Below are 14,177 nucleotides of genomic sequence, written 5' to 3'. Positions count from 1 at the left end.
TAGTTATCACTAGGGCGTGACAAGCATATTCTTTTCCAAAAGAATATTCTTTGCATATATTTCGTTAGAGAATATTCTTTTAACAAAAAGCATTTTTTTTTTTTTTTTTTTTTTTTTTTTTTTTAAGAATATTGCTTTAACAAAAAGCCTATTCTCTTAAAAAAAAAAAGAATATGCAAAATATTTATGGAATAAGTTGTGCTGAAAATATGTTGAAATAAATATTTGCATACGAGTCTTAATTTTACGAAGTTTTCTTTTTTATATAAATTAAATTAAACATGGTAAAACCTTCATAGTTGTGAATTTACAATAACCTTTGGTTCCTAATGAGAGCCATTCTATTAGAGGATTATATTAGGGACGAAATATCCGCGTATCCTTTTTGCCCTAGGTCTCCAGGGCCGATATATCGGCCCCGTAGTGTCCAAAGGATTGTAACTACAATTTGTATCGAAAAATAGCCAGGTTTAAATATGGTCCAGTAATCTCCTACGATTGGAACGAGTTTTTTTTTTTTTTTTTTTTTTTTTTCATTATAAGGCTATTTTTTTTTTCATTATAAGGCTATTTTAGCGGACAACCAAAGAAGCTTTAATTTTGATAATTTAAAGACTAATTTAATTATAAAATGCAATAAATAAAATATTTAAGTTCCATAGTGTTCAATTGTTCACAGTATATAAACAGTATATACATTAATGAGTAGGGCAATGTCAAGAATATTCTTTAATAAAAAACAATTCTTTACATATATTGGGTTAGAAAATATTCTTTTGATAAAAAGCATATTCCTTAAAAAAAAGAATATGCTTTTTAAAAAAGAATATGCAAAATATTTATGGAGTAAGTTTTGTTTTGCCAAAAATATGCTGAAAGAAAATATTTGGATAAGAGTTTTTAATTTATTCATTTTTTTAGATGAATTAAACGTGGTATAACCCTAACAGATGTGAATTTACATAAAAAAAAGGGTCTAAAATTTGGTTTGTTGAAAGAGTGATATTATAGGCATATATATAAATATGTAGACATCTCGTCCTTGTAGATACTCAAAGCGTGTTAGTACCCAGGACGAATTTACAAGATCTAAAAAATTAAACAAAAAATGCCGAAAATAATTAGCACTCTTGCTGAACGGATGGCAAGATATGCCGATGAATTTGAAGATTACCAGTTAACTGGCAATTGCTTAACCTGCAAATACTGCAATATCGAGGTAGGAACAAACTTTAATACATAAAATTTGCAATATAGTTGACTAATAGATTGGCGTTGTTATAGTAGTTTTGTTTTTGAAATTCTATAACGGTAAATCTAGCTGTATTAAACTTTGATTGAAATTTACAATTTATTTTATCTACTTTTTACGTTAATTAATAAATGTTAATCGGCTTCAAATAACTTTTTCCACCCTTCCTTTAAATGTATATATTACCATTAAATAATTGATTTTTATTTTTACAGATCAAAAGTTGTAAAAAATCTCTAATAAAGCAGCATTTAAAAACCAACGCACATCTGGCAAAAAAGACCTACACGGCAACGTTAGGCGAAGTTCCTACTGCAGCAACTGATTTAGGAGCCAGTACGAATAATTTGTTCAACGCTGACTTATGCAAAGCGTTGATTGCAGTGGATATTCCATTTCATAAACTGAGCAATAATGTGTTCAAAGACTTTCTTCATAGGTACACACATAGAAATATTCCAAATCAGACTACACTAAGAAAATATTACGTTAGTGAAGTGTACGAAGCAAAAGTGAAGTCACTCAGAGAAAAAGCTGCTGGAATGAAACTGTGGGTCTCGATTGATGAAACCACTGATGTAGAGCAGCGTTTTATTGCTTGCTTTGTGTTTGGCATTCTTGGGGTAGAAGAGGAACGCAGCAAGTGCTATTTGGGAAATATTGCATGTCTGCCAAAAGTTAATCATTCTACAATTGCTGCTTTTTTTTAACAATTCATTGCAGTTTTTGTGGCCGCAGCAAGTCCTTTATAATAATGTGCTCCTTGTAACCACTGATGCAGCTGCATATATGTCCAAAGCTATGAATGCTCTTCAGGTTTTATACCCGAAAATGGTGCACGTTACTTGTTTGGCCCATGGCTTGCACAGGGTTGCGGAATTAGTCAGGCAGGCGCACCCAAAAGTAAATAAACTGATTTCAACTGTAAAAAGTATATTTTTAAAAGCACCCAATCGGATCGAAAAGTTCAGGGAACTAGCCCCAGGAGTGCCCCTTCCACCGAGTCCCATTGTACCAAGATGGGGTACGTGGTTAGATGCAGCGCATTATTACGCCAAACATTTGCCTGAAATTACTCCTGTCATAATGTCTCTAGATTCAACAGAGGCCCAAAGTATATTGGAGTCCAAAAAACTGTTGGATGAGGAATCACTGCCATTTGATCTCGGCTTTATCACCAACAGTTTTTCCATTTTAACAAAAAATATTGCAAAGTTGGAGACTAAAGGGCTGAGTCTTTCAAAATCTATTGAATTAATTAGAGAGGTCGAAATGACACTTGAGGAGATGGATGACTCCCAATTTCGTAAAAAGCTGAAGAATTTCATTTCAAAGAACAAAGGTTTTGCTACTTTAAAATGTCTCGATGCACTTATTAGTGGGAAGGCTTTTGAAAATGAAGGAAATTTGGATGACATAGATCATTTAAAAGTTTTAAGTGCCGAAGAAATGGCCAGCTTGAAATATGCCCCAGTAGTCTCATGCGACGTGGAACGAGTTTTTTCCCAGTATAAGACCGTTTTAGCAGACAACCGCAGAAGTTTCAATTTTCAGAACTTAAAAACGCATTTAATTGTAAAATGCAATGCAAGTTTGTTTAAGCTTGATAGTGTTTAATTGTTAGAAGTATTTATAGCATAAAAATAAACGTTTTTCTATATATTTTCTTGCGTTTTTGGCATTAACTGAAGCTTTTACAAAATCAATAGAATTTATAAAAAAAACAAATAATTAACCCTTTCGACCCTAACCTTGCAAAATTACCAACTACTCAACTATACCCGTTCTATTAAAATACTATAGTAAGGCCGAAATATCTGTAGGTCTTCTTTTACCTTAAATCCCCATGGCCGATATATCGGCCATTGGAATCGAAAGGGTTAATATTGTTGCAAACGTAAATCTAAGGTACCTGAAGTACAGTGAAAATATGCGATTTATAAAAAATATATGGTAGACAAAGAGAATATTCCGTCTCAAAGCAGCATATTCTTTTTAAAAAGAATATTCCTATGCAAAAAAGCATTCTTTTTAAAAAAGAATATTCCTATGCAAAAAAAGCATATTCTCAAAGAATATTCTCGGCATATAAAGAATATAGAGCATATTTGAAAGAGAATATTGTCACAGCCATAGTTATCACTCTTAAATACCTTTTAACCTGATATATATATATATATATATATATATATATATATATATATATATTGTATCACTGTAGATGTAAATCTACTGAAACTCCAGAAAAAGTTCTTATTTAAATAGCTCTTATTACACCCTTAATCATTTCTTTATCACTTTTACTATAGTTTTGGTATTTTGAAAATATATTTAATATTGATACATATAAGCATACATTCATGTGTGTATATATAGTCTTGGAAGTTTTTAACCTTTAAAACTATACAAAAAAATATTTTTTATCATTCGTTAGAAAACCATCTAGTCAGTAAGTCATTTAATCACCTGCAATCACTGCATCAACTCGCTCTCGAATTTACTATAATGCCAATTTATTTTTCAAGGGATCATCAGTTGTTTACCGGGGATATACATATATATATATTTATATTAGATATATGTGTGTGTGTGTGTATTTTTCAGTTGTTTACCGGGAATATATATATATATATATATATATATATATATTAGATGTGTGTGTGTGTGTATTTTTCATCAAGTTAAATACCTAAATCTATAGAAAGTGGGATTAGCAACAACTCTTCAGGTGAAACCACAAAGATATTTATAACGCGACGTAACCTGAAAAGAATTCTAAAGTGTAATAAAATTGTCTTCCTCTGTGATACACTATGCAAAAATATACAAAGTCAAGAATCCAGAAATAGAAAATTTCTACATTCTTCAATGACCTTTTAAAGAAAGATTTTATTTTTTATTCAATATTTTTGAGTGGATAAAGTGTTCACCTTAAAATAAAACATTTTATGCTATCTTAGGTTCGAATTTGGGACAATTTTTTTTTTTTTTTTTTTTTTTTTTTTAACTGTAGTGTTCTAGTTATTTCCTAGCTGATATTGTTTGTCATAATCTTTCATCTTTTTAATAAAAGTGGATGTAAAATATTTAATTCTAATCTTAGCTATAAAACTTTTTAAAAAGTTGAGAAACGACATAGACAGGTACTACAACTAGTTCTCTCCCCTCATAAAGCGGTCAGAACGCTCTTAGAATCTCTTGATGTGTTTATATTTAAGATATAAGGTATATTTCTTTTGCATTTCAAAATGTCATCTTAACAATAGCTGGGTGGTAAGCTGGAGTTTATAATACTTGGATCCAGAGTTCAAATCGTCTGACTGGTTATACAGTTATGGAATTCTGTACTGACATGTGTAGAAAATAGGAAACATATGGTGCGTATGCAGTATAATTAAAGTTCAAATAATTCCATTTTAGTTAAAAACAAAATCCCATACCATGTGTCATGTTGAAATTAATAAAAATAAAAAAATCCAAAAATTATAAAAATGGAGTAGAAAAATAATTTTGAGTAAAAATGGTACTTGTACAGTTTAATCAAGACATCAAAAAAATGAAAATCTCAAAAACAGTTTATATTGTATGTATCTGCTATGGAATGAAGTTCCCTGGAAAAAAGTTTACCTAATTTCATCAGTTTTTTTACAGCGAAAAAAAAACAATTTATTCTCATACCAAGCAAAAGGTTAGATTTTTAGGAAGAATTCGGCGCTTTAAACGGAGTCCTCTCCCTGTGGCGTATTAAAAAAATGATGGCTACCTTCATTGCGCTCTCATAAAAACGTGTTTTTCCGCTGTAAAAAAACCCAAAACACTATTCAAATTAAGTGAAATTTAGATCTTTAATCCAAAACTGATGTGTACAATATAACCTTTTTTCGATATTTTCATTTTTAATGTCTTAAACTGTACAAGTAGCGTAAAAATAAAATTTATCAAATTATAGTTTCCGCATATTTGTTAAGAGTTCATAAAATTCAGTTATTTGACAAAATATTCAAATTCGCCATTATAAAATAGAAAATGACAGATTGCTTGATATCTATTTTGTAAAAAATAATTCTTAAAGATGTTTTTAGTCAACCTTTTTTTTTTTCTAATTTTGGCACGACACAGAAGTACATGATCCTGTTTTTATCTAAAATGCATTTTTTTAATTGGAATTATACTGCACAAGCATTAAAATAATAATTCTAAACATAAAATTCATAAAAATACATTAAATTGGTACAAAACTGTTATATTTGAATTTTATTAATTAGCACAACACTTGACTGAGGATGGGTAATCTAGTATACATACTTATATAAAACTGTATATGTGTGACGTTTGTCTGTTCCATATAGTTTGTCATACAGAATTGGTTGCAATAGAAGAAACCAATAAAACAATTCAATAAATTATTTTTTCTTGTAATTATTTTTCTACCAGATCATTTTTTGTAATTACTAATTTTGACATGACATGTAAATACTTTTTTTTTTTTTTTTTTTTTTTTTACATAATGTTTTTTAATTGAATTATACTGCATAAGCGCAAACATGTCTACAGATATTAAAACATAATTCAATAAGTTTTATTTGTTTTTTGCAATTATTTTTTTAATTATTTTTTGTAATTTTGACATGACACCTAAGTACGTAATAAAATACATTTCTTTACTTATACAGCATTAGCACTAAACACACACACACACACACACACACACACATATATATATATATAAACACACATTTAATATTTTCGTGTGTGTATCAAAAAGTTTTTATTGTTACTTGTGCCATAATATGGACAATGACTTATGATCTGAAATATTAAATGTTTTTTTTTTATTTTTTAATTTTCAGATGAAATGACGATGGGAATGAGAGACAATGCGATAAATGCCCATCGAATGTTGATAATTGATGCGAGATCATACAGTGCTGCTATTGCCAATCGAGCTAAAGGGGGTGGCTGTGAATGTGCCGGTAAGTACCTAAAAAGTTTTATTCATGTAAGTAAAGTGAATTATGATTTTTCTGTCAACAAAACAATATATAAAACAGCCGTCTACTGATGAAGATATTTTAACCAAACAACTTGAATTTTTATTTTATGTGCCAAATGTTAGCATTAAGCCTAGGCGGGTTGAACTGCCTTTCTCCATAGGAGGAAGTTTCATGAGAAGTTTCCAGTTGCATGTATATCCCGGTTAAGATGACGGCGTTAGGTTTTTGTATTTCTGTCAGGCAAGTGTGTCTCATACAGCGCCTGCTATTCCTAAATCATCACCTATTTGGTATTGATCGGGCTCAACATTGCTTTACTAATGAGAACCGGTGTGTCAACATGATTATGCTGTCTACATTGTGTGTGTGTGTAAAATATATATATATATATATATATATATATTAATTTTTAAAACGGTACCACATACTCTACAAAGTATGGCACAATCGCGTTTACACGCTGGTTCTGGCCAGTACCAAATGGGTGACCATTTGCGAAAGCTAGGCACTGTACGTACCTTCTGGGAAGATTGGGCCAGCATCCAAATTCCCGAGTTCAATAGAAACATTCCGGAGTTCAACAAGATACACCTAAAGAATGTCCGAGGTTACATCAATCGAAACGTGAAAATCACACTAAAAATGAGAACAGTAGTCTGATGAATCCAAATAATACAAGTATTAGATTTTTATTTCGATAAATAGTAAAAAAAAACAAAAAACATGAATATTGTATAAGTTGCGCCTCGGCGAAAAACCCACAAACAAATGATCACACAATTTTATTAATATATAGATTATATATGCTGAAGAGACAAAGAAAACATTTAAGACCTATTCCTGCATTAAATTTTCTTGGCAAAAATGCAAATATTTTAGTACAAGAAAATGGGGCTTAACACAATAAGCAAAACAAAATGCAAATAAATGACTCCAGTGCAATGTCAGGTATGTATATCTAGTATTTTTCATAATTTGTTACAAAATTCCGATTGTTCATTTTTTTTTTTTAATTTATTTTTTTATTTTTTTTTAATCTCCTGCCAGAATATTATCCCAATTGTGAGATCCAGTTCATGAACTTGGCCAATATCCATTCCATCAGGAAAAGTTTTTGTGCTCTAAGAACGCTCTGTGGTGCCTCTCCTGACCAAGCCAAGTGAGTCTTTTGTTTCTTTTTACCTCCAAGAAGACATCATTATTTGTTCTAGACTTTCAATTCAGTTTCGCAACAGTTTTTCTCATACGTGTCTAGAATTCAGTCCAATTTAAAATAAAAAGAAATATAAAAAAAATCTTTGTATATGCCCGTCACAGAACAAAAATTTCATTCCAAAAATCTTTTTAGAAGCTAGAATGGTGTGTCCACTCCACCCTATTTTAATAAAAGACAATTCAATTTGAACTACTGAGACAGAAATAGATCAAAATCAGCCTTGTAATGTCTATGAATTAGTATTAATTGCTAAAACATCATAAATGATGTTCTTTATAAAGAAATAAAATTATTTGATCAATTTACATAACTTTTAGAATAAGATATTTTCATTCTGTGAGGACTACATACATAAAGATTTTTCTGTATTTTTTAATTAAATGCTTAATGCTTTGAGAAACTGTTTTAATTCATATAAGCATTGCATATTGGGGTTCCCGTACTGCTGTTGGCAGTAAATTGAAGAGTCTCGTGTTCGTATATAGAGGAGGTAATGTGGACTATATTTAGTTTAATATCATTTTATGCAAAGTGGGCAAATCAGAACTGGAAGCCATTTGTTAATTTCCAGATACCTTCATTTTTTTTTTTTTTTTTTTTTTTTTTTTAAATCATTAGGTATGAATTATTAAATATTCATCGAATTTTAGTCTCTTTGGGGATGTTTTTTTAAGGGTTTTTAGGTATAATATGAGCAGATTCCAATTTGAAAATACAAATATTTTAGGTTTACATGAAATTTGATTCATAGTTATTGGATACCAATTAAGCAAGGCTCACTGGATTTCAATTTCTAAAGACTGAAATTTTTGACATTTTTCTCAGATCAGAATCATTTAATGGACTTTAGTCAAAATTCAAATAAAGATTCCAGACTTAAAGTTTAGTAAAATATATTTATTGATTATAATCTTTATAAGGAGATATAAATGTTGCGCAAAAAATGTTCAATGAATTTGTTTTATCAATTAGCAAATTACCCGTCCTAGGACAGGTACTCCATGAATTCAATTTAACTTTTAAAGCATTTGAATGATCTAAAAAAAATATTAAATATAATTATTAAAAAAAATTTTTATTAATTTATTCAAATAAAGTATTTTAAATATTAAATCTGAACAAAAATTTTTTTTAAATATTAAGATAGTCACTTAGATATGAAGAACAGGGAAAATAAATTTTTAAAATAATTAAGTTAATGTTCATTTATTTAAATATTAGTGGAATATCACTATCACTTCATCATAAAAGGGAAAGTTCTCAGTTTGTGGAAAGAGAGTACAATTCAATCATTTGTGGTCCACAGATGCAGCGAAATTACTGCTAGGTTCAGATAGGACAACCAATTTTTGTGCAACAAGTGAAAGTTTTTTTTTTTTTTTTTGTTTTTTTTTAAGTTGCATGCTAAACAGTCTCTTCAACATCCTCTGAATAATTAGAGCCTGGATTATAAAGCCATGCTAGAAGTCTGCCTGAAGATGTCTGCAATCAAGTTTAAAAAAGAGAAATGACTTGAGTGTCTAAGGTGTCTCTATTTGTCAGGAAAATGACTGTTTTTGCTTAACCCTGACTAAATATTCCAAATCACATTTCGTATTCACGGCCAAATATGATTTCAGTATGGATAACCCACACTGGCTTTTACAAGGAATGGAACAACACCTTTAATGTTACATCAAGTAATAGTTCTTAACTGGATATTCAACCAGACAAGGAATCAAATAAGACCAAGAAACCACAAGAAAATGATACTACAACATATTGAAATAATCAGTTGTGTATAGGAAAATTATGTTCTCCAACTTGTTTACTCAGCGTTTGAGAGATAAATGAGAACTTTAATGGAATATTCGGATAACGTTCGAATATTTATGTATCTCGTAGAGAGAGCAAGTGTTAGCCCCATGAAAGGAGTACCCTTTTGATTTCCGAGAATTTTGATTGGAGTAAAATGAAACAAAATGGGAGAGTTTCTTGAGGCAAGATTTTTCAGGAGCTGCAGTACAAGGAGAGCCGCAGTACGAGGAACTGAAGTGTGGTGTCTGGACAGATGTTGCACTCAAATTAATTGTGCTTAGTCAATGAAGGGGGAAACCCTTCTATACTGAGGCAATTTTATTTTTGTAGAATCCCCCTTTGAGGGGAGCTGGTTATCTCCCACATTAAACCGACCTTGTGTCACATCGTTTTGTGGGAAACAAATAACCAGTACAAGGAACCAGAAGCAGTCGCCTATTTTATCCCGTTGTCAGTAGCAAACATTGATCATAGACTGTCCAACGAGGATGAATCGTACACCAACACCCATGACTTGAACTTGCTATCAATAATTGAGATCTGATATTTCACCAATGCAGTTTGTAACGTGTTTATAATTCTTTCTGGTGGATTGACATTTTAAATGAAATTGAAGGTGATGTAATTGTTCATGCATCCTCATGGATCACATAACTCATTCCAATTAATAATACTTGGTTTGTTTCAATCAAAAAAATTCTTCGTCTTGTCTCCCCAACAACATATACATGAAGAACATATAACTGATGAGTATTTAAAAAAACAATTTCATAAAGTAACATGTAGATAATGTTGAGTGCTGGTGTATGTAGTTGGCTTTTACTGTAAATCTCATCACTAGGAGATTGTTTTACTATTTTGCTATTTAAGTTTTACTTTCGAAAACTTATTTGTCCCCCTGACAAACGAGGGATTAGACCTAGTAAATTACTTCCATTCGTCTGTTTGTTTGCACTTTTCTCAATAACCACACCTAGTATTCGTTAAATTTTGCACAAACATTAGTCATGGTGAAAGTAAATTTTTGCCAGAACGGACTTTCTGGCATAATCTGGTTGCCTCCCTAGAGGCATTATAGGGGTAAAATTGCCCCCAAATTCATCTGTTTGTATGTTTCTCAATAAACACACCTTGGATTTTTTTTTTTTAATTTTGCACAAATATTAATCAGTGGAAGTAAATTGTTCCCTCGTGGATGGGGATCCACATGCTTGATTCATTTCAATATGAATTTTATATAAATTTATATTGATGTATTTCATCTCGCATACCTAAACTAGTTACTTCCTCCAATAGCGTATTTTTGAACCCCCAGAAAAAGATCTAATTTGAATATACACCATGAGTGAACAAAACCTTTTACTATTTTTTTTTCTCCAGATTTATTTCATGTTTGCATGAATATTTAAAAAAAATCACATTAGCTATGTTTTTTTTTCTACCCCACATAGATGCACACGTGAAAAATTCCAAATAAAAAGGCTTCATTTCTGAGTAAATCTGTCATTTTTGGATTTCTCTCGTCAGAAATCTTACCTGGATGAATTTTCAGGATCACATCATGGTCCCAAACTGAAAATGTAATTATTAAAATGTCGCCTTGGTGATATTTTACATGATTTTAGCAAAACAGAAAATGCTCGAAATTGGGAACTGCTTGGAGTTACATACTCAAATTTTCAGGATTTCTTAATTTTTCGTTTTTCTGATATCCATCTACAGTGCAAGTTACAACAAACCAACAAACTCTGAGGATATGGGTTTCAAGACCCTTGATAAGTTAACCTTTTTTTTTTTTTTCTTAGTATGGCACTGTTCGTATTCGTAATTCTTGAAACTGATTGTGATCTTTTTATTTCAGTTGGCTGTCGGGTCTGGAGAACACAAAGTGGCTTCATCACATTGCTAACCTGCTGAAAGCTGCATGCATTGTTGCTAATGCTATCAATAAAGAAGGTCGCCCTGTCTTAGTGCACTGCTCTGATGGCTGGGATAGAACCCCACAGATTGTTGCCTTGGCCGAGTTGCTACTTGACCCTTACTACCGCACCTCACATGTATGACTGTTTCCTTTATCTGTTCCCTTTATCTGTTTCTACATTAAAGTTGCTGTTTTATATATTTTATGTAGCACTCCTCTAAATATATTTTATAATTGTGTATAAGATTGACAAAAATGCAATTTTATAATTACAGGTTTTGTACAGGCTTGAAAAGTCCTTAAATTTGAACTTTACTTAAAAAGGCCTTATTTCTATTACCTTGAAAAATCCTTGAAAATATGGAAAATGTTTTGAAAAGGTCTTGAAAATTGTGCTTTATGTCCAGTAAAAATTTATGTCAAATATTTAAAATAAAGCCCGATATACTATTAAATTATTTTTAAGTATTAATAAAAAATACCATTTAAAATATTGTTTAAATATTGAAATATACTGTTCTGAAATTGCATTGTATTGTGGATACAAGTTACGTCCCTTTATCACAAAATACCTGTTTTATATATATAACACCGGGTAGTTTTGTAACAAAGGGTTAACTCGTGTATCCAGAAATTCAGATGTAAAATAAAGTGTAAACCAATCTACAATGGGGAAAATAACATTTAATTGTGCTTGGTTGGGCAAATATAAGTGGGTATGGGAATGTAAATATGATTGTCAACAAGCATATTGTGTGTTAAAAAAAAAAAAAAAATAGAAATTTGTTTGGAGCAAAATGGGTAAAAATGGCTTGAAATCGCACATTGCTGGCACTAAGCAAAAAATGAACAAAAGCTATAAATAGTTAACCAGTTTTCTTGCGCGTTAGAACTTCATGTAAATAGCTGTGACCTTTTTAAAACTACTTCATGAAATAAAAAGATAACCGGAAATGTCATTTTCATTTATCAAGTTTTTCGGTTTATCATTGTTTATATATCAAATTTAGTTTTGAAAACTTGAATTTTGGCTGAAGGCCTTGAAAAACTTTGAAAAGTCTTTGAAAATGAACATTGAAAATCTGTATGAAACTTGAATTACATATGACATATTGACAAAAAGGCTTTTTAAAATTTTTAATTTTGGTTAATCAAATTTTTGTTAAAGGGTTTCTACATTCTTGTGGAACGAGAATGGCTGCAGTTTGGCCACAAGTTTGCTGACCGTTGTGGCCATGACGTTAATACAGATGACCCGAATGAGAGATGTCCAGTATTCTTACAGTGGTTGGACTGTGTTCACCAAATCTACAGACAATTTCCTTGTGCGTTTGAATTTTCTGAAGCGTTCCTGGTAAGTCTTTTATGTCACTTGTAATCAATTTATTTAAAAAATTTTATTTTTACAGGGAAGTCGCCATTTACTAAGACATGAACACCATTCAAGGATAAGAGTTAATGCATTTCCATTAACTGGAAATTGGCTAAAAATTGACTATTTTAAGGAATGGCTCAACAAGAACTTGTTTACATTGGACTTGAAGACGACCATGTTGTAGTTGGCCAGAAAGCAGGCTAGCAGAACAGTTGCATAGAGTGGGGGGAATTGTTTAGGCTCGCATTTCTTCTGTGGGAAAGAGCTTGCAGAGAAAAGAGTATCGCTTATCCAATTTCAAAGCCGATTTTGAATTCTGTCAAAGCAGGATAGGGTGTCTGGAGCAACTCCTTCCCAGATGTAGCAACAGTACTCCATTTTAAGACTTATTTTGGCTTTTATACAGGTACTTTCTGGAGCGGTAAAACGATGCAACTATTTTCCCAGCGACCTTGACAACTGATTTGATTTTTCATTTTAGATCAGGAGTGAATATTCGTCCAAGGAACTTGTTGAAGTAGAGTGCTTCTTTGAGACAAAAACTGTTCATATCAACTGGGGCCAGGTGGGAATCGGTGTGTTGGTGGTGAAAAGATAGAAGTGTGTGTTTATGCGTTAAAATTTGCTGGCCACCTTTTGCTCTACTGCACCAGATGCTCAAGGTCAGCAGACACGCACAGATCTTGGTCATTTCTGACTTTTGCGGTGTTGTCATAGATGGTAGTGTTTTTGTATATATAGTTATGAATGAAATTAGAATGTGGTTTGGGAGATTATTGCTGAAGAGTTGGGTCCAGGGTTGATCCCACTGAGTGTTGATAACACTAAGTGAAATTAACCTACACTCCTAACTACTTCAGTGTCTCATTATCTCCCACTTTGTCATAAGGACTGGTACATTCATGGGCTTAAAGTCTATATTCGTAACACCCTCCCCTTGACGAGATAATTCAAACAAAAATCAGATGACCAGGTCTTCATGTGCTTTTGACTAACTTTGCAACATAGCAGTTACTTAAACATTCTCTACTATTTTCCCTTGACCCAGGACTGTACCTTAAACATGTCTGACTGCATAGATGCAGTGCTCTCCCTAGATATTAGCACCCAAATACATGTATTTGGTGACTTTAATGTCCACCACAGTCATTGGCTTAATTTCTCTGGTTACAAACACAGCAAGTAGCATCACACATAGCTTTTCGATATTCCATTCCTGACCCATCTTCCCTTCCCTGACACGCTGTCACATTCCCGACCCATCTTCCAGGTCATCAGGATCAGCAAGCACAATTTCAAGAGGATTCTGTGACAAATGTCCATAGCCTACTTGGAATGCTGATCAGATTATGATATTGGTATACATCAAAGTTGAAGAGCCATTGCACAAAACAACAATGTACTTAAGCCATTAGCAATCACTTGAGCGATGCCCCATGAAGTATCTTTTTTTCTTCCTGTGGAACAGTGTACTAATGCTGCTACTGAATGGCTCAAAGCAACAATTGAAGCACATGTTCCTACACAAGTTTTAAAACAAACCCCACTTACCCTATTAGTTTACTGGTGCTACCAGATCGGGCTGTCTATTGGCTTCCTGAGACGAAATGCACCTACATCGA

The 14,177-nt window shown here is 31.9% G+C and overlaps 1 protein-coding gene across 3 annotated transcripts in view; it reads left to right on the top strand.

Moving 5' to 3' along the window:
- The window catches only part of LOC145261096 (phosphatidylinositol-3,5-bisphosphate 3-phosphatase MTMR3-like), a 281,409-nt gene that overhangs the window by 238,277 nt on the left and 28,955 nt on the right, over positions 1–14,177 (top strand). For all 3 annotated transcript variants that reach the window (XM_080119293.1, XM_080119295.1, XM_080119294.1), the window contains exons 8-11: positions 6,103–6,225; positions 7,294–7,405; positions 11,121–11,316; positions 12,349–12,534. In XM_080119293.1, the coding sequence (XP_079975419.1) occupies positions 6,103–6,225; positions 7,294–7,405; positions 11,121–11,316; positions 12,349–12,534 (617 nt within the window). The remainder of the gene's footprint in view (positions 1–6,102; positions 6,226–7,293; positions 7,406–11,120; positions 11,317–12,348; positions 12,535–14,177) is intronic.

This window comes from Euprymna scolopes, chromosome 37 (assembly GCF_053919585.1).
Source record: "Euprymna scolopes isolate OS-2025 chromosome 37, ASM5391958v1, whole genome shotgun sequence".
Classification (NCBI taxonomy): Eukaryota; Metazoa; Mollusca; class Cephalopoda; order Sepiida; family Sepiolidae; genus Euprymna; species Euprymna scolopes.
Note: the sequence above shows the minus strand (reverse complement) of the source record. Positions and strands in the feature narration are given on the sequence as shown.